Genomic DNA, 22,985 nt, shown 5'->3' on the forward strand with positions numbered 1-22,985 from the left:
CAGACCCTCTAATCATCACGTGGAAGCCCAGCGTCCAGGCCAGCCCACTCCTCCATTTACCAGCAGAGACGTTGAGCGTCCGAGGCGGGACATAATCTCAGCATTCATCCAATGACCGTATAGTTTCGAAGCACTGAAAAAAACTGGTCAGAGCAGCCCCATTGAAGTCCATGGAAGCTGAGCTTCAACAGAGAAATGCACCACTGTGACGCTACGGGAATGTATGAGAAGGAAATCAGTCAGTCGAGCTGCTAATATATGTAGCTGATTCTGAAAGAACTCGTCTTCAATATGAAAGTGTTTTAACGCATTTAAAATGTTAACACAATAGTAAATATTTGACCATTATTTCATTTTTTTATTGCAGGGGAAGCTGAGCTTCCCTTGCAGTCTTAAAGAAATTGCCACTGATTGTTGTACATTGTAACACGCACCCCAAGCCTGGCCTGGCTCTGCCCTCCTACGTACTTCCGCTCAATTTGGATTTCGCTTCAGTAGTCGGTTTCCAGAAACACATTTTTTGTAGGTCCAATCAGCGAACAGAGGGAGTGGCTGAGAACAATGACGTTGATGTCGTGCGCTAGTTTGAGTTGTAGTTCAGTCATGGTGGCGGAGAAAGATGTGAGCGAAGCTATTAGGTCCGTTGTGGCAACGCTACCGAATATCCATAAATTAAAGTCGGAGCAAGAACAATCCTTGCTGAGTTTTGTTGGTGGCCATGATGTTGTGAACTTCAACAGAGGACCCGCCTTCAAGGAAGTTGACGTTTGTCAATGGAGCGATCCCAGACCCTGTGTACAAATGTAATGTACGAGTGTCTGGCTAGCAACAGGCTACCCCTAGCCAGCCACGATGTCAAAATACATTGGAATATGCTGTCTAGCGTGCACACACACAGCCCAGCGAACACATATTTACAAACAAATCGATTGAATAATTTAATTATCAGGCTGTGGCCGCCTACTGAAAAGAACAGGCTAGATAATCAGTGTGGGACTACACTCGTCTACTTATTTTGAAGGCAAATTCACGAATCAAATCGTTGAAGTCAATTTGCGAATCAGATCAAAATCGTTTGACATCACCTTCATGCAAGCCATTGTTGTCTTGCATGCTTTGATACCAGCAACGACACGTGACGCTAGGAGAACGTGGACTGTCTTCACTACGGGTGGGTAAATGCATGTAAAAAATCTCTCCTTTTATCTCCCGTGCCGGGGCCCCCTAGTGGCCGGGGCCCTGGGCAGCAGCGCCTCCTGCCCATGGCACAAACGCGGCCCTGGATGAGATTCGAGTTTAGCTTGGGAACAATTATTGTCCCCAACAAGCCATAAAAATAAAGGTGACAACATGATTCTGACAGTCATGAGTGGGGTTGACACATCTGCGTGTTAAAAGTTTCAAATCAATATAAACTAGATAAAAAGTATCACTGTACAATGAATTATTTGTACTTTTGCTCGAACAATTTATTGAATTAGATTGTTTTGATGCCTACATGTTTACATTAACGGATGAAACGCAATGATAAATTAGTAACGTTTTTAGGATATTAAAGCTAGTAATTCACATCAATAAATTTGAATTCGATTTTGAGTAGGATAGCTGTGCTGTTAATAAATTATGTGAATCAGGGAAAGTACAAGCAGAGTGGCATTCAGTGTGTGCATGTCTGTAATGAGGAGTAATTCTGGAAGATTCTACTGCAATCTTGAGTGGACCCCCATTTCATCCGTTTATTCTGGGGACTCTCAAGCCAGTCTACAAACCCTGTTATTTAGCTACACATACTCACACAGTGGTGGGGACAAAGGATTTGGGGTGAGTTGGTTGACCATTTTACATGTAACCTACTTGTTTCAGTTTATGACAACCATAACAACAAATCTGTGGCAGACATTAGATAACGCATTTTGTTGATTTACCGTCACGCTGCTTGTCATCAATTTGAGAAAAGATGCAATTTTTCTAGGCTATGCCACACAAAGCTTGCTGACTACTTAGCATAGCCTACTCGTAGTCTCTTAGCTGCAGTTTCTAGCGTGCTACAGTACAGTATTCCTCTTATTTGCTGTCAAGCGTTGTCCAGCTAGCTTCTTGATATATGAACAAAAACTTAACATCTAACGATGCGCATTAATTATTGTGAAACAATTATACTGTGCAACGTAATCTGGGACGATTTTCTAGCAAGCTAAGATAGCTAAGCTAGTTGACTAGCAGTAGGTGGCTATCTATTTCTTAGCAAACTATCAGTTTCAGGCTAGCTACCAATGGCTCTGACAGGCAAATGCATAATTTCTGATAGTTGAAATCAAAAGACGAGCAGTTATAAAGGTTTAAATATATCCAACTTGTTATGCTAACATGAACTGCGCCATCCAGGTAGCGCTAGCTAGCGGCTAGCGAGCACTACTGTCATCCTGCCAGTCCTGTTAGCTAATACTGTATTCTGTGATGTTGCACGTACGTCGCCTGACACAGACCATTATTTGCATTATCGGCATCTCTTGTCCTGTGAATGAACGGCACATATATTACTTGCACCAGGGAGGTATTAATCACATTGCTTTGGTAGAATGCATTAAGTTATGTTATCATCATCATTCCAAATGTTCAATATGTTTATTACAGACCCAATGACTGGAATAGACTGAGAGCTTACACCATCAACCAAGATGTCAAGTAAGAAATTATACTATAAGTTATACCAGGTCCCAAGCTAGCCCCAGTGCTTTGCATTGTCCTTCCTTAAACGTCAATCAAAGTAAATTAATATGAGACAAATTGGCTTCGTTTCCTCTTTCAAATAATTTAAGGGGGATGGCTTAAACACTAGGCAAATAAGTTAAACTGATCCTGACATTGTTTTGAAGGGGGACATTTAACACTACATTACTGTACTGAAATAAGTTGATTTAAATGGGCAACATAATTTTGCTTTGGCTTGAATTTCTTTTCTTTGGCTTAAATGTCTTCACATTTTCTTTCAAAACAGAGAGGCCATCATATGCCCCTCCCCCTCCCCCTGCCCCTACCACAGTAAGTATCATAGCACCTGCTTAGTCATTTAAATGTGAATAGGGATTAGGGGTGACTGGAAGAAAGATCCCCCTTATATTCAAGTCATTTATGATAATTCATATTTCATCAAACTGGTTTCAATGATTATTAGGCGCTTTCATTTTAAACCGTCCTACTATGTTATTCTCAGTGTTGGGGTCAGATCAATTTCCTTTGAACAAATTATATTAAATGCTCTTGTGTAGCTAAGTTAAATTAATCAAATGTAAGGGACTGTAGTTGTGATTTAATTTGATTGTGTTCTGCATGGTCTTTGTACATTGAGGTACTAGGTAACATTGAAATATTATAGAAGCACGTGAACATTTTGAAATTGGACAATTACGCACATAAATGCTAATGAATTGTTTCACATTTTCATATGTGAACTCTTTTTAGTTTCAAATGATCACTTCCCTATTTGAATCTCATCCCTAATAAAACAACCCCCCCCCCCCCCATTAAAAAATAAAAAAATCCCTATGTAATTAGTCAGTTAGTTATTTGGCCCCACGTCTTACTTGCCTGCTAGATTGATGATCGATTTTTTGCAACGAGGCAAGCACATTTCTCTGATGCAACTACAGTTGAATTTGCTTAGGTGGGATCTAAATCCAAACTCCTCCTGCCCTTCCGAAACGTAAAGTAACTACAAGCTACAGCAGTTGTAATAAAATGTCGATCATGGTTTTATTACGAGAGCCAGTCTCCTTTGAGTAGCACTGCCAGTTCACTTGTTTTCCCCCCATCAGTATTCATTTGCCCCTTTTTTTTCCCTCTACCCTTCTTATTTTTGTGTCATTTCTCATTCGTGTTTCTGTCTCATTTGTTTCCATCAGCAAATGCCCAACACTCCTGGGTTTGTGGGGTACAACCCATACAGCCATCTGGCCTACAACAACTACAGACTGGGAGGCAACTCGGGCAGCAACAGTCGGGTGACGGTAGGAAACATGACATAGCGGAAATGTCAGTCGAATGTACAAAGTTAGATATCAGAGTCTGGTTAATAAAAACTAAGACAGGTCTAATTTGCCCTTTATAAAAACATGTGCCAACAACATTATAACTAGTATTTCTTCAACAAACCGTCTTAGAGAGTGACTTAAGTTCGGCCTAACTTCTTTTCAGTGTTTAGGAATAGACAGCATGATTCGTCTTAAAATCACCTAAGTTGCTCAACAACAACAAAAAAACGGCGCCATTCCACCTTCCACACGCACCACCTCTGCTGTTTCTATCACAGTGCAGACTGGCCAAGAATCCATCTGTGCATTCAGATTCAACCTGCCCTTCAACACAATTAGCAAAAGCAGAGACAGGCATGCTTAGTAACCCATGCCATCAGCGTTGCCATGGCATCACAGACCCACTGCTTGGCATGGCTAAGGCTGCTCCTTGAGTGAGGCCTATTCAGTCGCTGCATGCAAGCTGTGGTTGGCACTCCGGTTCTGATAATGGAATTATGTCACACAGTGATGCTTATCTTAGCTTTGGAGGGGGGGGAGCAGTTTTAGCATTTTCTTCAACCAGATGGTTTTTCCAATTTAGTCTTTTTATCTCAGCTCACATGTCCTTAAATTCAAATCAAGTAGATACAACTGATAAAGATGTCTTTTGATGCATCTTTGTCATAGTATAACCTTTGTTGAAGGGTGGAAATCTACAGTGTCATTATCAAAACCACATGCCTTCATATTCATTTATGGCATATTATTAATTGAGATTGTTTGCTATGACACTGTATAACTGTATACTCAAGATTTGTCTGTTGACTCCAACTACTCTCATGTCTAATGTGCTTTTCCACTTCACAGAATTCTTCCGGAATAAACATTCCCAAGCCACCCAAGCCTCCAGACAAGCCTCTGATGCCATATATGCGTTACAGTAGGAAGGTAAGTGTTTAAGCCACACTTGCCCCTGCATGTTCATCCTTGCAAGGCAGATAATAATAATAGTAAAAAAGAAAAAAGAAAACGATTTTATTGTGTCCCGTAAAATATTCAGCTTGTAAGTATATGTCCCAAGGTGTAGGGTATGGCCCCACTCACCCAGAGGCAGGTGTCAAACTAGCTAGCCCGTGGGCTAACTCGTGGGCTAGCTCGTGGGCTATCTCGTGGGCTAACTCGTTGGCTAGCTCGTGGGCTAACTCGTTGGCTAGCTCGTGGGCTAACTCGTTAACATCAAGTGTCGCTGTGGGTCTCTCGGTTGCCTTTGGGTTGAATTTTAATTAACATGGAGATGGAGCTTGAACCACACGGCCTCCTCTGGTTTGTGACTTCTCTGTAAAGAGATAACCACTCATAGCCCCTCCAGCCCAGCCCAACCCGACGCCCTGTCTGGTTTTCATCACCAGGTTTGGGATCAAGTAAAAGCCTCCAATCCTGATCTGAAGCTATGGGAAATTGGGAAGATAATCGGTGGCATGTGGAGGGACCTCACTGATGAGGAGAAACAGGATTACTTGAATGAATACGAAGCAGAGAAGGTTGGTTATTTTCAAAGGGGGGGGGGGTATTTACTGGGGGTGGGAAGGGGGGTCGTCTCCGACAGTTGTGGGTCCCTCCAGTCATCATTCCTTCCTCTGGGAAACACCTGAGTAATCTCTCCTCTTTTGAATAGTGGACAAGCATTGAGGGACCGTACGTCAGTGGCTTTGGTTTAAGCCCCCCCCCCCCCCCCCCCCCCCTGCTTCATCTCCTTGTCTCCCCCTCTGTAGATTGAGTACAATGAGAGCATGAAGGCCTACCACAACTCCCCAGCCTACTTGGCCTACGTCAACGCCAAGAACCGCGCCGAGGCCGCCCTGGAGGAGGAGAGTCGGCAGAGGCAGTCCCGGCTGGACAAGGGCGAGCCGTACATGAGTATCCAGCCGGCCGAGGACCCTGACGGTAAGGCGTCGGAACCTGTTAAGACCTGGTCTGTATCACAGACGCACCTGCTAAGACCCGGTCTGTATCAGAGACGCACCTGCTAAGACCTGGTCTGTATCACAGACGCACTTAATCCGGTGCGCACAGTCCTGTTCACGTTACGAACATTTTAGATTCCCAAAATGTAGTCCCAAAAGCCTCGGCTTTATCGGAAGCCGAGCAGGTCCGGGCGACAACCAGGAAGGCAGAAATAATGCAAATGAATACCAACAACGGAAGTGTGTTAATAACCACAATTTTGTACAGTTGATACTTTGCAAGATAATTACTTCCCCAAAATGTTTGCGTTGTGGCAATACTACCTCATCCTCTAGTCCGTACAATGGTCAAATATACTCTGATTTGAGAACAAGCATTCCAAAAAAAAAACAACTGTATTCTACATGTTTGTTCTATTTCTAACATTTAAGCCTAAAGATACAGTTCAGAGGCTTTCTTTGTTTGTTTTGGCTTTTTGGTTAACCTAAGAAACATGGCTACTGCTCCTACCATGATGATTCAGACATCAAAACCATAGGGCCATAGTTGAGTTACACCCACCTCTATGAAAAACCCCAAGAAAAACTCGTGTGTCTAATTTGAAACACCCACGTCCATGAAAACGTCAGCCTGCGTCCCAATGAGTTGTGTTCTCGGCAAGCTGCATGTACATTTGTTGAGAGAGATTGCCACAATTTGGTCTCCAGATATGATATCGAGTTCCAGATGGAGTTTGGAAGTAGTTTGTACATAGTCAATTCCCAGTTTGAACAACGTTGCCTCTCAAATCATACCCGGTGTTTCAATTGTTTTGTCTTCTTCCCTGGATATATCTAAAGCCAAAATGATCGTACCCCAATACACACTTGCCAGTTGCCACGACAGAATCCTCCAAACAGAAACCTCTGTTTTAATAAGATAGCGCCGATATTTTCAGACAGATTCAATGGACCGCCCTTGTCCATAACCCGTGACCAACCGCCGCGGGGCCCGTCGCTCTCTCCTCAGATTACGACGATGGGTTCTCCATGAAGCACACCGCCGCCGCCCGCTTCCAACGCAACCACCGGCTCATCAGCGAGATCCTGAGTGAGAGCGTGGTCCCGGATGTGCGCTCCGTGGTCACCACTGCCCGCATGCAGGTCCTCAAACGGCAGGTTCAGTCTCTGATGGTTCACCAGGTATGGTATGGGGCCTTGTCTCTCGGGTTTAGGCTCAGGGTTGACCCTTAACTTGACGAGTTAGGGTCAAGGGTCAACGGCAACCCCAAGGATGAAGGATCAACCCTAAACCGAACTCATCAAGTTACAGCGAGCACCGTGGACACCTCGACATGACAATAACCGTATTCTGAGTGTCTCCAATTTAAACATACAAAGTTAAAGACTTCCATCCATAAAGAGGGTTCTATCAACATATCCCCCTTCCACTCATGTCTCCGTGAGGGATCATTTGACTGATCGCGAGTGTTCAATTGACTTTGGTGGGCCAGGTACAAGCGCTCTTTCATGTTTTACTGTATGCAGCTGCCTACCAAAGTCAATTCCTTGTGGCGTAAACTGCAAGTGTTTTGTAGTACGTGTGGCGATTCAAACGTAGTCCGACTCTGATGTCGCCGTGATGGATCATGTGATTGGACCGCGAGCGCTCAGTCTGTTGTTCCTGTGCGTCTGGCCCACAGAGGAAGCTGGAGGCCGAGCTACTTCAGATTGAAGACCGCCACCAAGACAAGAAGAGGAAATTCATCGAGGCCACAGAGTCTTTCACCAACGAGCTCAAAAGGGTACGACATCCCGCGCGCGGGACTTTTCCCATCCCTTCACGTGCGCGCAATCCTAAACGTTGCACGCTGCATATTGCACAAGGTTGACCCCGTGCTATGTCCAAAGGGGGCCTGTGTTGCCTTTTATAGAGCGCACCAGCTGCTAACTCCATCCACATGTCCTGGCCAGCACACAACTGTCATCACTTTGGATTTGTAGACCTAATACAGTTGATCCGAGTCAACATGCAGCACCGGTTACGGATGTGCTGCGTATTTCTGACAGCAGAGGGCACCGTTTTCCATCCGTATGTTCAGGTTTACCTCCCTGTGCTTCACAATTGGCAGGGCTGCTTTGTTTTCCCAGCCAGTGGTTTAAGATATTGCGGCAAGATGACAGTAGCCTCTGGAGATATTGTGGTCGACAAAAGCATGCCTGTTGTCGAAACGGCCCGTGTGTCAACGGAGCCGACAGGGGTTTGTGTCAGGCCGCCTATTCACAACCGCCATCTTGTCTGTCCAGCTGTGCTGTATGAAAGTGGAGGTGGACATGGAGAAGATATCGGCGGAGATCGCGGCGGCGGAGGAGGCGTCCCGCCGACGGATGGCGGAGAGGGAGAAGGAGGCGACGGACCAAGGGGAGCCGGACGCCGCCGCCTCCGGGCTGGACGAGGTGGAGAAGAGCGTGGGCCAGGCGCATGGCGGCAAGGCCCGGCAGGACTCCCCGAGCGAAGGCAGCAACAAGGAAGGCGAGGAGACGGAAACCAACCCTGTCGACGCGGGCGGTGAGGCCTTTCGCCCGTTTTCTGAATCGCCAGCCGCACTTGAATTCCTGTCGCCATTTCTCTTTGTTTCATACCGTGTGTCATCTTAGTGGCGACTAACTGTTTCCCCCTCATTCGCCCCAGCACGAATGCTCATTTGCTTCTGTGACATCTTCTTACCCGATGCCTCCTTTTGTCCAGAGACTGAGAAATCCAAGGCCTTAGAGGAGCCAGAGGCTTGTTCCGGCAGCACCGAGGGGGCGTCGGAGGACAAGGAGAGTGTCCCGGAGGGGGCGATGGAGGAGGGCACCAGTGACAGCAACACGGGCTCTGAGACCACCTCGGCCCTGACGGAGGACGCCCCGCCCAGCGAGCCGGCATCAGAGGGACCCGGCAGAGGGCGCAGCGTCGCCCACTGATCAGAGCGCTTCGACGTAGCCCACTTCGGAATCCCCCGCTTCGACCGTACGCACGGAAGGCCTCCTCTGATGACACCTTGCACGGTCATCCAGATATCGCAGCCGTGTGGCGCGGGCTTTACTTTGTGACGCAAAACACTCCCCGTCAAGTGTTAGTGATTTCCATTCAAGGGCCGTTGTATGTTGTTGCTTGACAGATCCAGTGTCCATTTCTAACCGTAATAAGCCTGAACCGCAAAGCAATGACGCCGTCCAATACTTCAGACATAATGTGCCACAAAGCCCCAAGCGAATGAAATTATGTTCCATTCATTTCAAATCAATGCACATCCTTTGTCTTATTCTCTGGCACTATATATCTGGCATACTCCGGATCATCATGAATAAAGACTGTCTGTAAAATCCTATCACAAACGGACATTGATGTTCAATGTTATGATTACCTTTGTATTTTGTAGTGTATTGTCTATGTTGCTTTCAATGTTATTTTTGGCATGGTGTTGTAATTCTTCGAATGGAAGAGTTGCCTTTAAGGCAACAACAAAAAAAGTGAGGTGCTCAATTTTCCTTGTTTACTCTCAGTATCAGTATTAAGTGACAGTATTGTCTCAGGAGTTAGTCACCAGTAGTCGTTTGTGTTATTTATTCTTCTACTTATTGCATATCATCAGTCCGTCCACCAACTTGTACTGTATGCCATGCTGTAAACAAGGCTCCAGCTGTGTTCTGAAGTTTGCTAGCTCTCAATCAAATCAAAGCAGCACGCTTAGAACAACCTTGCAGTGCTATGTTATCAGTATTACGACGTTTAACCCAGAACAAGCTTTTAAATGTTTTGTCGTGAGCAGTGCTAAATGGTTTGCTTGAGCACAAGTCGATTTTCATCTCATTGCAAAGCATGTCGAAGAACAGAGCTACAAACATGAAGTCTTAAGATCAGTTTCCTTTTACATATTTATACCAATAAACTTTTCTACCCTGAAGTTCAGTTGGTTATGTGTTTGTTCTCAGAATCCCTTAGCTATGTGGCTTTTCATCTTATTGGTGTACAAAGTGAAAAATAAGCCCAAAAGATTTCACACCAATGTTTGCCTGATAGCAAAACCCTTTGATCTGCAGGTACAGGTAAAGGAACTGAGTGACTTGTTTCCTGTTTTCAACCACTACTTCTCAACTTGGATAACTTAAATCTTAATTTTGCCATATTGTCATCAATGTGATTGGAGCATGAGAAATGCAGTGGACAATAAAACAAATTAAAGTGCTACTAAAACTTAAGGTTCTCCACAAACCTATCACTGCTTTGGCAGATTCTGTTTTGCTAGCGATTCCAAATGCAAGAACTGCATTAGCAAACATTTGCATGTAACATTTTGGAAACATTCAGCCTTTGCCCTGCAATGCAGAGGGGTCTGGTGATGCAGCGTAGTGTGGTTAGGCGCTTTCCTGTGTGCAGTGAAAGCTGCAAACCCGTAACCGCACAGGCAGGTGCACAGTTGTATATAACTCCAAATCCTCCAGAGGGAAGTTAAGTAGCAACACACCTGCCTGACCGGGCCATCATGCCAGAGGAAGTGTCACATTTGAAATAGTACTATTAGTTTAATGTCATCTCATTACTGTTGTTGTATTCTATATCTATATATCCATCTATCCATATAATCTGTGTGTGAGATATATATATATATATATATATATATATATTATTATTACAGTAACAGTCAAAAGTTTGGACACATTTTCCCATGTGTTTCACTAGGCCAACTTACTCCCCCCGCTAAGAACGCCCTACTTTCCCTCTTTCCTATGTTGGGCTGTCATCTGGGTTTCAGTATCGATTAGCGATCCCGTCTATCAATCAATGCTGTCAAATCTTCCTCGTTGCTGTCAGCCTATCACAATGATCCCGTGCCTTTAAATTACGATTCTCTCCCTGTTGAGTTTGTCCATGCTATCAAGTGCGCGACCCCTCCACCTCTCCGTCGCCACCCAGTGCCTTGTCGTTGTTCCTCGACTCCTCGGCTGCTGCCGCCACCGCCACCAGTGCCTAGACTCCTTGGGGGATTCTTCTTCGGATGTTGGGCAGGCCCCCTTTGATCAATAATTCCCCATGGGGTCTAAGCTCAAACACTTTTAGTGCATTTATCATTCTGTACATAAACACCACTTTACTCAGCCCAGGTCTCTCCTGATTGAAATGGTGACACGTGGTTGATGTGCAGTGCTGTTTTAATGCCAGACACATATGCTCTGCATGAGCTGGAGGTAATAGTGGATGGGACTTTGTATTAGTATCAACTAAAAGTAATTCTATACAATAGACATCGACAACCGGTATCAGTCCATCCCCTGATCAGAGACATACTTGACACATGCTCCAGGCCTTTGCTGAGTCGGAAGACATGAATAACCATGTGCAGACAGGGTAAGGAAGTAAAAATGAGGCAAACCCCATTAATGAGTGGTATAGCATGCCCCATGAATGTGATTTGAGATTAGAGACCTTCTGGACAAAAGTTTTGGATTTCTATCTTTGTGGTAGTCAGTGGTTTCCCTGTGCTTTGACTATCAAAGTGAACAAGTTGGGCTGCAGGTTTTTTTTTGGTACTTCTGTAGGTAAAATAACAATACCCACGTGTTTACACGCCGTCTGCACACACACTTCTGCACAGCCCTCTCTCAATTTGTGGTTTCAATGAGGTGAGGCAGAAGAGAGTCAGGGTTTTTTTTCATTCAAAGCTCAGCTTCAGAGGTGAAACCAGCCACTGAACTCTTGATTCTTCTAAGCTTGACTGCTAACAGTGAGAGCAGTGTCACCATCGCTCAATGCCTCCGTTCAATGGTGAGTTCATGATTCTACGTTAAAAAAAAGGTTTCATGATTTAACTTATCCTAATATAGTGCAGAGGTCAAATGATATCCCGTTTCTCATTGTTTATCACAGTAAACCAACTACTGAAAATAAGACAAACTTGAACATTCAATTTGCTGTCCAAGGAAATATAGAGGTTTCATCTCATTGAAATTAAGGGGTTTATTGGATTCAAGGATGAACAATAATGATCTCCCTCACAGTATACATAGTGAGTGTAAGATATAAATAAGTAATAATGTTTGCAGATTAAATTGTACATATGGTCAATAATGGATACTTATAAACTTCCCTGTCAGTGATGTGAGAGAAATAAGAAAAGGTAGAAGACCACAGATATGCATTGATCTTACTGAACAATTAAGATAGCAACACTGTATTTATGTTACCCATTAAATAAAGGATTTCATTTTGTCCTTACTCTTATGTCTCTACCCGGTTTTCAGTTTACTTGGTACAGTCCCTCTGCCGTCATTAAGAACACTTTAGTAATATTGAGAAAGATTTCGCTACGGGGAATTAAACCTTCGTTTCAGAACTATGTGTCTAATTTGTAGGGGAATTTTTATAGTAGGAGTAGTTTTGTTTCAATATCACTTTTAGTTTGCTTAACAGTATTGCGTTTTCAATTGGTTTAATGAAGTGCTGCTTTTAAAAAGTTTTTTAACTTATCACCAATGTAGCTGATCCCTTTGTGTTATGAATGAAAGTGGCTTGCTTTTGAACATAGGCCTACACTATATAGGTCAACAGTAGGGTATATAGTTAAATCGTACTGTATTCCACTGTCACAAGTTTCACAGTTTTTAGCTTCCACAACCCTAATTGGGGTAAATCAAGTTATTAACCTCTGATCATCTTTGTATAGACACCAATGGAGAGCAGTTTACTTTGAATGTGACGATTGGCCGTGGGGTAAGCATTAATTATATTTACTATTCAAACATTTCCATTAAGACTGTATTATTATACATGATGTGATACGATACAGTATGCCAACAAAACAATTGACTAACCACCAAGTTTGACTTGCTGTAGTACAACTTCTCCTCAGGAAGTAGTAAAGTCATGGGCAAGAGTCAGACAACCTTGGCTTGGATTTGGCAAATGTAGTCAAGTTTTAAACCCCTAACCGAAATATCTAAATACAGTACTTTTACTATGAATACAAGCATTTGATTTCAACTGACAGCAACATACAATACATCAGTGTGTTCCTATAATATGTGTCACTCTATTTCAGAGTTCATATTGGGAAGAAATGGACACCGCGACAACCGAGTCCGATTACTTCAGTCCTGACTATGATCAGTACACACAGCAGTGCCAACTGGAGTCATTCCGTAATTTCCGCTCCTGGTTTATGCCAGTTTTCTACTCCGTAATCTGCTTCTTCGGGTTTGTGGGAAACCTCCTGGTAATCCTCACCTTCTACTACTTTAAGCGGCTGAAGACCATGACTGACGTGTACCTGCTGAACCTGTCCTTTGCTGACCTGCTCGTAGCCATGTCCTTACCTCTCTGGGCTTCCAACGCGATGACAAAGTGGGTGTTGGGGCTGGCTGCGTGCAAAATGATGTTCACCGTCTACAAGGTCAGCTTCTACAGCGGCATGTTCCTCCTCACCTGCATCAGCATGGACAGGTACTTTGCCATCTCCAAGGCGGTGTCCGCCCACCGTCACCGCTCCCGGGCCGTCTTCTGGAGCAAGGCGTCCTCCGTGGGGATCTGGCTCCTGGCTCTGCTCTGCTCCGTGCCCGAGATGAATTACACCCACATCAACAACAACACCTGCACCCCCTACGCCTTGAACTCAGACGACCTCCGCGTGGGCATCCAGGTCAGCCAGATGGTCCTGGGCTTCAGCGTGCCCTTCCTGGTCATGGGCTTCTGCTACTACTCCATCGTTCGGACCCTGTGGCAGGCCCGGAGCTTCGAGAAGAACAAGGCGATCAAGGTCATCTTTGCGGTGGTTGCTGTCTTCCTGCTCTGCCAGCTGCCTTACAACTTTGTCCTGGTGCTGACCACCCTGGACACGGTCAACGGGGGCACAAAGAACTGCCGCTACTTCAACAGCCTGATCTTTGCCTCCGACGTCACCCAGTGCATGGCTTTCCTGAGGTGCTCCCTGAACCCCTTCGTGTACGCCTTCATCGGGGTCAAGTTCCGCCATGACCTTATGAAGCTGCTGAAGGATTTGGGCTGCATCAGCCACCAGAGCTTCTACAAGTACACCTGCCATCGGAGGAGGAGCTCAGCGGTCACGGACACTGAGACCACCACCACCTTCTCACCCTGATGCGGGCGGACGCCAATGTATTCGCTTTTGCTACGACCATCTTACGACACAAACATGTGCTGTCGGACAGCTTTTAGAACTCGTTTCCCCGAGTAGACATTTCCAACTGCAGCATGCATGTTTACTTGTTTGTTGATGTACATTTTTGAATGGGGCGGAAAAAAGAAAATAATTTGAATCCTCATCTTTTACAGTCAGGTTTGGTCTGTTTATAGGCTGTACTTGCTATATTGTTGTAATTGACTACATGGGTGACGTGATAACCACGAGTGCATTTTGGAATATTGTAATTGTCACACTTTGTTTTCTTCTGTTATATTTTTTCATACTTTCTTGTTTTTGTTTTGTAAATAAAAATAAAAATTACAGTATGCGTTTTATTAAGCCATAACTAAGGTTGAAATGAGCCTGGTCTTAAGAGGGTCCAAAAGGGGTATAAAGACATCAAGACAAAAACAGAAGATACGGCATTCACTATCTTACTAAGAATGGTTATGTTACAGAGTCCACCTATAACTTATTGTAGCATTGTGTCTCAGACACAGAATTGTCCTAGAGGCATAACAAGGTCAGATGTCGACGTTGAGGTATTTCATTTCCTAGGAAACTTTTGTCCATTAATAGCCCTTTTGAAAGACTTTACAAAAGATATTGTAAAAGAACTGTGCGATAATTTTCAGTAGAACCACACAATGGTCACTTCCCAGAGAAAAGTATAGAAAAAGACTTTAAGTTAAACTTCCATGGTAGAACCGCCTCAAGGTCCACTTTAAACACTGATGACATCAGGCCTAGCCCAGATAGCTTGAACTGCAAGGGCTTGTCGGGTCAGCTTCTATTTGGTTACAGTAGGAGGGGCTGGGATGCATCAATAAAAGCATTCACCACATGGAGTCACTGAACACTGAAACTCTAGACACAAAGATTCACACCTCCAGAAGAAGAAGACCTCATGCACAGGTATTTATCATTTTCGCATTTTAGATTACAGCAAAGCAAAAATGTACCTTATTGTGTTGTATCTACATTGAAAAAAATGTTAATTCGTTAAACCAAATCTGATGGTAGGTTCAAAACATATCACCAGAAGTATCACATTTGTTGAATGTAGGCTTGTGTTTGGGCTAAAAGTGTTTATTTTGTGAGGTGTTTCGAAGCAGAGGTGGGAGAGGATTCCAGTAACTTATGTATATCCACCCACACCTTCAAGAAATTGTGTTTTTGTGTGAAATGTGGTTCTTTAAGGATACATACAGTTTGTATGTTTGTTGATTTTAAATTAACAGTCAAATAGGGGAATGGGAATTCCAATTCAACCATTTCTACTCTCCAAATGTAGGTTTGGGACTGGTGTTAAAGCTAACAATGTTGGGGTTGTCATAGAAACGTAACATAGGTTCTATGACTCAGTCAGACACACCTTTCCCTTTATGCCCTCCAACTATGCATATGAGAAAATGTTGCACAATACTTTGGAGTCATAATCTTAGCAATACATAGTAGCCTACTTCTAATACCACTGAATGACATCTGACTGGGTTTGAACTGAAACATCAAGGTCAATGTAGAGGACTCAGGCTATTTCAGTACTCATTCATGCAGTTTTAAAAGCTGATTTGTACTTGGAACCTATATGAAATGGCTCTAATGTTGAAGCAACGTGAGTAATAATCCTGATAAAAAAGCTATTAATGAATGACAATGGGCCACATACAATCAGTTCAGACAGGAAGCCTTGACAAAAGGTAACTTTGGTGGATCATGTGACATACAAGGCTCTAGGGAGTTCATTTAGTTCGAAGTAGTGAGTTCAGTTTGATGAGTGTGCTGGGATGGGTGGAGTTCACGTGTGAGAATGAAATGACTAAAATGAGCTATACTCAAGATAACATTGTGTACCAATGGTACCAATGGTCATTTTAAATGGTCAAATGGCACTCAACAACGTCTGATTCTTTTGTGGTATTGTTTCAGAGATAGGATGTAACAGTCACCAACTTTACTTGGCCAAGGTACCTGTAAATATTGCCTTAACCAAGTGAAATTTGGTTTAATAGGACCAAGTCATTTAATATTCCAAAATATTTCCAATGATAGCAAGCCGTCACCTGCCACAGAATTGCACAGCAGTAAGAGGCCATCTATTGCAAAGAACAAAAAGCTATTCACCCTCCTACTGCCAATGTAAGGGATCTCTCCTGAGTTAATCTCCCTGGTGTCTCTGTGTCCCTGCAGACTAGGCACTGTGATGCCAACGACCAAAAACATGTCCCATACCGTAGCCAATCACACCCTAAGGGTGGGTCAAAGTGTCCGCCTGGACCCCACCCCTGAGGCCTTGGGGAGAGGTCCATGTCCCCCGGAACCCAAAGGGGACTGTGACGTCTCGGAGCTGGACGTGTCCCTGGATACCCTGAACCAGCTCATCCTGGAGCTGGACCCTACCTTTGAGCCCCTCCAGGTCAACAAGCGACTCATCTCCAGCCGCCGCCACCACACAGGTAACATTTACATTACATTTAGTCATTTAGCAGACGCTCTTATCCAGAGCGACTTACAGTAAGTACAGGGACAGTCCCCCTGAGGCAAGTAGGGTGAAGTGCCTTGCCCAAGGACACAACGTCATGTGGCACAGCCGGGAATCGAACTGGCAACCTTCTGATTACTAGCCCGACTCCCTCACCGTTCAACCACCTGACTCCCAATGGGCATAAAAAGCCCACTGGGAATGGATAGATGTTTTGGGTTTAGTTTGTCTTATCGATAGAATTATCAAATCGTTTCTAGGAAACGCATCCTTTTGTCAAGTTTCGAATTCTGTGAACACTTTTACTAGGCTGCGTTATTCCCACTAGAACCTGAATACAATGCATGTTACACTTTGTCAAAATACCTAATAAACCCAATTCAAATGTTTAATTGTGTAGACTATTTCCCTCATTCAAATTTACTATCAATTGAACAGAGGGAACATTCAAAGTTTAACAAAGTGGATGGGGATTCACTAGCTAGTTTTGTAGTTTTCCCACCAACATCCAGGAAACATCTGCAGGTGCTAGAAAGAACCGAGTCATTTATAGTAGCCTGAAGCTGTGAAAATACACCCATTACTTTCACAACAGTTTAATGTTACATAATAACATAATGACTTGGATTCAAAGCTCTGGGTGACTGCCCAGACAAAATAGTGTGCTACACCCTGTGAAATACCAGTAGACATAATGATCAACAGTGAACTACATCTACAGTCATGGTAACGTGGAACAAGTTATTTCGATATTACAAAAAACATACTTTGTGTGTTGGTGTTATTGAGTGAATGCACACAAGGGGTAGGTTGTAACACACCAACTGCAGACTCATGAACAGACCTCCCTCATGCCCACGTCAGCAAGAGTCATCACTCCACGTCAACTCTGGCTACTGTTTCTATGCGGGCTGTCTGGCTAACCCTGACCCCAGGACAGCTGACTAACTCCAGGGCACCGGCAAACTTCATTGCTGCCCATAACAGAACATAAAACAGTACCCAATTACAACCAGGACGAGTTAAAACAAGTTAGGACTAAATCTCCACCCTAACGGAAAACTAGCTTCACAACAGCAATAATACAATAGTTGCTTGGTGTATCTGTATGCAGTTGGGGGAAGCAGACAAATCAAGGTTGGAACTCAGAGCAAGTTAGTGCCTGTTTGACACAGGTATTTCATAGCTACACTCCACAAAAACACTCTGGAAGTTCTGTATTGATGTACTAGAGCCGAGCCCTGCTTACTAATGCTAAAGCAAGCAAAAAGTACAAAAGAATAAGACTCGGTCAAAGTAATTCTTAAGAAGTTCACATGATTATAATTATGATCCACAGCATTTCCTGCTATCAGAATGTTTCACATCCTCTTCATACCACATCCTCTTTTCTGACCTCTCTAACAATCTTGCCGCTCTCTCTCCAGACGACGCTTCTCCAGAAGAAAACGTCTCCGGCTGTGTGTTGGTCTCCAGAGGGTGTTCTCCAGGGAGCGCCTCGTCCACGTCTCGTAGCATGCCCATCCCAGTGCACCCTAGCCCCAGCTGCAGCCCACACGGCTCCCTGGTCTTCTCCGACTCCCCCATGTCCTCTCGGCCTCCGCTGCCCTGCGGGAGTGTCTACCGACGGGCCCCGTCCTACCAGGGAGACTTGTCCTGCTCCCCGGGTGTCCTGCGAATTTCACGCTCCCAGAGGAACAGTGCTGTGTCCCTGCTCTCCACATCTCCCGGTTCAGACACCAGCTACATCCTTGGCAGGTAGTGGCCCCACGTGTAGATACCGTTGAAGTCGCAATGTATTTTGCCATGTAAGAGGTCTTGAGAGCAGGTATGGATCTGAATGCGTGTCCAGGGAGTTTTCGCAAACATGCTGGGGAATTTTTTTTCCAGGTGTAAAACTTCATCCTTTCCACTTTACGAAATGTATTTCACACAGCTTCTTAGCGCTAAAGACACATCCTTTCCTTCCAATCTCAGTTGCCAATCGTTGTTTAGTGAAGATGGCGACAGCCCAGAGGGACTCCTGTTCCGCACGTCGGGCTCCTTCAACGACGTGTCTCGGCCAACCAAGCCCTTCAGCTCCAGTCAGAGCCCAGACAAACGCTTGCAGACTGGGCCTTCACCGATTGACCACTGCCCTGGGATCCACAGCCAGGGCTCCTACAGCAGTCCGGCTTCACTGGCCGGCTCTCTAACAGACATCCCCGTGGTGTTGGTCAATGGAGTCCCGGAGCCTGAACTCCAGTCCCGTCCAGAAATGCACCCCACACAGACCATCCAGAGATCCTTCTCCAGGCCCTCGTCTCCTAACAGTGAGTCCACATGCGTCATCCCTTTATCAATAAGACATGAGACCCCGCTGTTGAAATCCTCCAGGTCGGTTAAAAAATGAATGGGGTTTTTCGAGTGCTTTGGAGATGTTTAGCCATGGCAGTGTGCTTATCCGCCTTTTTTTTTTTTACCTGACGATTTGCATCGTATTCCTCATTGCTCAGGTGTTAAACACATGTCCAATGTCAGCCAGTCATCGATGAAATTTGTCATGGACACTTCCAAATTCTGGTTCTGTCCACATATCAACAGAACAGAGGGTAAGAATCTCATTCAAAGCTCTGCACTTCACACATGATGGTGATGGTTCTCACGTCTTTCTAAGCATCATTGTGGGTTTACTTTGACACTTATCAGCAATGACTGGGAGGTATTTGAAGGTTTTATCGTCTGGGTGTGAAACAGCAACTTCCACTGGGGTTGGGTGGCAAATGCGGTGTGCCTGGCTGTGCAGACTAAGGCCTCTTAACCTGCAGTCCACTGAGAGATGTTTCTGTGGTGTGTAATCGTAGCTGAAGCCCTCCTGAGAGACAAGGCGCCAGGATCCTTCGTGGTAAGGGACAGCACATCATACCAAGGCTCCTTTGGACTAGCTATGAAGGTGGACAAGGTGCCAGCTAACATCTCTCCGACCAGCCAACTTGGTAAATTTCCCAGACTTCAGTACACTGATTCAACATGGCTGAGCTTTTTCAAATCAGGCTCATTTGAGTTAGATACTAGGTGTTTAATAACAAGTCCTTCTGGGTTTGCCTGGAGATGGGTTGGAGTCCCTCCACAAATGTGGCAATAGGTGATTCATCTAAGCCATGGTCTACTCCACATCCTGGAACCCTCCTATATTCCCGTGTATTCTATACCGAGGGAGGGTATGAAGGAGGGAATCACGTATTGCCTCATTTGTGATTACACAAGTCATGACAGAACTTACTAGAATACCGGATTTGATCTGGGAGGACTTACCTAACTCTCTGAGCTGACATTAGAGGGACTTGTCTGATATTCGCCTCAGAAAAGAATCATCACCTTCACTAGCCTATTTTAAATGACGCATTTGACAGATTCAAGTTAACGCCAGACGTTTAGATTTTACCCGTTTGAGAAACGGGCCCACGTGAAACACGAAATGAACAGTGGCGTTCCCAATGTCGTCTTTTTCAGAAACCTTTCCGTTTCTTTATCACAGGTATGGGCAGTTCAGATCTCATCAGACATTTTCTCATCGAGTCTTCAGCCAAAGGTGTCCGCATCAAAGGCGCTTCTCAGGAACCCTATTTTGGTAAGCAAGCCACCCAAGCGATGATGTCACCAGTGTACCGAGCCTAATTCAGACACATGTCTGGATATAAAAAGAAACACACACCCAGCACATCCTGTTACAGTATGACCATACAACAGTCAGTCGTGTCCTGTCTCAAGTGCAGGTGGGAGGCGAGCGCACGTTGTAATCACCCTCGAAAGGAGCAGACTCATACAGTACTTGTGTGTGCTCCAGTGCTGTGACAGCCCTTACTCAAATCTAATGACTCCATAGTCCTTCATTACTTCATTACATCAGACTCAGACTCTATACTCTACCTTCCCTTCAGACGCCGTACCTTACAAGAAGTCCTCAGGTCACATTGAAACATGTATCTGGTCGACAGACATTTATACGCAATCTTATTCAGAGTTCAAACCTTATGTTATCTTTCAAGTCAAAGTCCCATGTCAAGGCATTGAGTCACTCATTGTCAAATTAGTGATTCAATTCCATGTTTCAGGAGATGTATGTAACAAGCACAGCAGGGGCGTCGTTAGACCCTTTTTACTGAGGCACGTGCCCTGTGCCTTTTATTTGGCCTTGCAAGTGTGTTTGCACGTATATGTCATTGGTCCACACAATGATCTACTGGAAATCAGTCTCTGAATGCAGAGTATGTGGCCAAAGGTATATTCTCAGAGCACTTCTGCCCTCTTGTGGAGAGAAATGCAAAAGGCCACACTTGACATCACCGAGTCTGTCAATTGTTCTGAACGATTATTTATGTTCATTCATTTAATCCTCAGCTAACATCCAATCTGTGTTTGTTACACTTTTGCAGGAAGTCTGTCTGCCCTTGTTTATCAGCACACCATCAACCCGTATGCCCTACCCTGCAAACTACGTCTCCAGTCACAAGGTACTTTAGTGCTGACAAGTTTGTGGATAAACATCATGCACTATATACATGTGTTTGTGTGAGCTTGACGTTTGAGCAAAGGTTAGCAGTTCAGGTGCAGAAAGTAATGACAAAATGAACTATTTTTAAGGAGATTCCTCTTTTTGAAACTGAACTTTTACGTCTGTAATTTGGATCGTTTGTGTACAAATGTTGTGTGGATATTGCAAACTGGACTGTGTGGTCAAACCTATGTCCACACATTCAACATGTAACACTGTCCACAGATCAAACCCAAGCAGAGGAGGGAGCGTATGACAAGTTAACAGAGGATGTGACAAAAACTTGTAGGTTGATTTCTTACAACGCATCACACTATCTCCTTTGCCTTTCTATTGTAGCCAGCTAACACTGCTAACACTGGTGGCACAGTGCCTGCAGGCTAATTACCTTATCAAACGGTTGAAAAAACATCTATCCCATCATTAAACTTTTTTTTCATTTTTTCATTTCAACATTCACATTTTTACCATAAATTTGAGCGTCGTCACGTAAGCTCACTAAAAAGCATTCCACTAACCACAATACTTACATTCTTGAAACAACGCAGGGTGATCTTACAGGTAATTGACAAGCTTCTATATTTCATTAAGTGAAATATTTTCACTTAACAGGCCTAACAAAAAGTAGCCTTTTTGTAGTAGTACAAGTAGTAAATGTCCCTTTGAATGGAACTGAGCCGACATTCACCCAAAGTATTTTTGGTAAATATGAGATTATGAAGTTGTCTTGTTGCCCATCCACCAATTGTATTCACGTACTAAGCTTCTCTCTCATATCTAGCCTGCAATTACCTCTACCTGTGCGCTGCCCCTACTGAGATGCTGACGGGACCATGTGCGGTCCAGAAGGCAGTCACCTTCCTATTGCAGAAGAACAGCGCAACCAAACTAACCATTGTCAACCTGAAAGTGTCACCTAAAGGTGTCACATTGACAGACATCCAGAGAAAGTAAGAACAATTTCCACTAGAAACATACATGTGATTGTTCCTCTGTATATTATGAGAACATCTTACAGAGGGTTTATCTGTAGGCTATCAAAACTTGGGGGTGTAATTATGACAGGCCTATTATTATTATTATTTTTATTATTCAAATGTATTTGACCATGGCCAATGGTGTATTCTCTCTCTGTAGACTCTTCTTCAGACGGCACTACCCTGCACATCTGTTGAGCTACAGTGGTGAAGATCCAGAGAAGCGACTGTGAGTTGCTTTTTTAAAATAATGAGTAGGCGTAAATGTGGGCTTTGAACTAGGCTAATCACAGCAATTAATGTATCTAAATAGGTTATGAAATCACATTTTTCTCTTCTCAGATGGATGAAAGATTGCAAACCGGCAAGGTACAGTGTATTTTCACCAACAGCTTGTAAATTATACCCTAAAATTCAAAATATTGTTTGCAGTTATGTGAATGAAAACCTAATGTTGATCTTTTTTTTCTCCCACAGGATTTTTGGTATGGTAGTAAAAGATCCAGAAGCTGGAATGGAGAACATCTGCCATGTTTTTGCAGAACATGAAGTCCTTCAACCTTGCATCCGGACCAATCAACTCATTCAAGGCATCGTAGAAACAATGTTACCATTCTCAGGAAATTAGGTTGGAAATTTAACAAGATGACAGATGGCAGCTGACATTAATGAATTTGCTGGATGGCCTGTGAAGTTTCTGATTTTCTGAATAATAAAAAAATAATGCTCACAATGTGTGAACTGTATGACTAACCTGTCTAGAATTTACAAAATAAGTATCCTTGAATAGTAAGACGATGCCTTCTATGGAAATACAATAAACACATAGTATAGATGATAGTTTGCCAATATT

General features: G+C 44.0%; 3 protein-coding genes across 6 annotated transcripts; all 3 read left to right on the top strand.

The window, feature by feature from the left end:
• Nucleotides 1–1,153: 1,153 nt before the first annotated feature.
• LOC146237805 (SWI/SNF-related matrix-associated actin-dependent regulator of chromatin subfamily E member 1-like) lies at nucleotides 1,154–9,906 on the top strand. Of its 3 annotated transcripts, none has more exons than XM_084684994.1 (11): nucleotides 1,154–1,171; nucleotides 2,635–2,685; nucleotides 2,999–3,042; nucleotides 3,903–4,007; nucleotides 4,881–4,961; nucleotides 5,423–5,554; nucleotides 5,786–5,957; nucleotides 6,987–7,159; nucleotides 7,660–7,761; nucleotides 8,264–8,525; nucleotides 8,706–9,906. In XM_084684994.1, exons 2-11 carry the CDS (start codon nucleotides 2,679–2,681, stop codon nucleotides 8,921–8,923), a joined length of 1,296 nt encoding a protein of 431 aa, XP_084541120.1. In that variant the 5' UTR covers nucleotides 1,154–1,171; nucleotides 2,635–2,678; the 3' UTR covers nucleotides 8,924–9,906. The 3 variants fall into 3 exon arrangements, with proteins under 3 accessions (XP_084541120.1, XP_084541119.1, XP_084541121.1); XM_084684993.1 differs by lacking the exon at nucleotides 1,154–1,171 and adding an exon at nucleotides 1,677–1,821; XM_084684995.1 differs by lacking the exons at nucleotides 1,154–1,171; nucleotides 5,423–5,554 and adding an exon at nucleotides 1,677–1,821.
• LOC146237806 (tensin-4-like) lies at nucleotides 5,852–22,865 on the top strand. Of its 2 annotated transcripts, none has more exons than XM_084684992.1 (13): nucleotides 5,852–5,957; nucleotides 16,330–16,595; nucleotides 18,049–18,379; nucleotides 18,599–18,933; nucleotides 19,117–19,212; nucleotides 19,465–19,596; nucleotides 20,139–20,231; nucleotides 21,037–21,114; nucleotides 21,381–21,440; nucleotides 21,937–22,105; nucleotides 22,293–22,361; nucleotides 22,475–22,501; nucleotides 22,610–22,865. In XM_084684992.1, exons 2-13 carry the CDS (start codon nucleotides 16,343–16,345, stop codon nucleotides 22,758–22,760), a joined length of 1,794 nt encoding a protein of 597 aa, XP_084541118.1. In that variant the 5' UTR covers nucleotides 5,852–5,957; nucleotides 16,330–16,342; the 3' UTR covers nucleotides 22,761–22,865. The 2 variants fall into 2 exon arrangements, with proteins under 2 accessions (XP_084541118.1, XP_084541117.1); XM_084684991.1 differs by lacking the exon at nucleotides 5,852–5,957 and adding an exon at nucleotides 14,598–15,054.
• On the top strand, nucleotides 10,052–14,462 carry ccr7 (chemokine (C-C motif) receptor 7). The gene is made up of 3 exons (XM_084684996.1): nucleotides 10,052–11,765; nucleotides 12,664–12,710; nucleotides 13,039–14,462. Exons 1-3 carry the CDS (start codon nucleotides 11,750–11,752, stop codon nucleotides 14,092–14,094), a joined length of 1,119 nt encoding a protein of 372 aa, XP_084541122.1. The 5' UTR covers nucleotides 10,052–11,749; the 3' UTR covers nucleotides 14,095–14,462.
• Nucleotides 22,866–22,985: the final 120 nt, after the last annotated feature.

This window comes from Hypomesus nipponensis, chromosome 21, assembly GCF_054491055.1.
Source record: "Hypomesus nipponensis isolate SF chromosome 21, ASM5449105v1, whole genome shotgun sequence".
NCBI lineage: Eukaryota > Metazoa > Chordata > Actinopteri > Osmeriformes > Osmeridae > Hypomesus > Hypomesus nipponensis.

What these genes read in the sequence shown, in the direction of transcription:
- LOC146237805 (XM_084684994.1), top strand. An exon ending in GCCGGCCGAGGACCCTGACG is followed by an intron (nt 5,958 to 6,986) that starts GTAAGGCGTCGG and finishes CTCTCTCCTCAG; the next exon opens with ATTACGACGATGGGTTCTCC. An exon ending in TCACCAACGAGCTCAAAAGG is followed by an intron (nt 7,762 to 8,263) that starts GTACGACATCCC and finishes TTGTCTGTCCAG; the next exon opens with CTGTGCTGTATGAAAGTGGA.
- ccr7 (XM_084684996.1), top strand. An exon ending in ATGTGACGATTGGCCGTGGG is followed by an intron (nt 12,711 to 13,038) that starts GTAAGCATTAAT and finishes ACTCTATTTCAG; the next exon opens with AGTTCATATTGGGAAGAAAT.
- LOC146237806 (XM_084684991.1), top strand. An exon ending in ACATATCAACAGAACAGAGG is followed by an intron (nt 19,213 to 19,464) that starts GTAAGAATCTCA and finishes GTGTAATCGTAG; the next exon opens with CTGAAGCCCTCCTGAGAGAC. An exon ending in ACTACGTCTCCAGTCACAAG is followed by an intron (nt 21,115 to 21,380) that starts GTACTTTAGTGC and finishes CACTGTCCACAG; the next exon opens with ATCAAACCCAAGCAGAGGAG.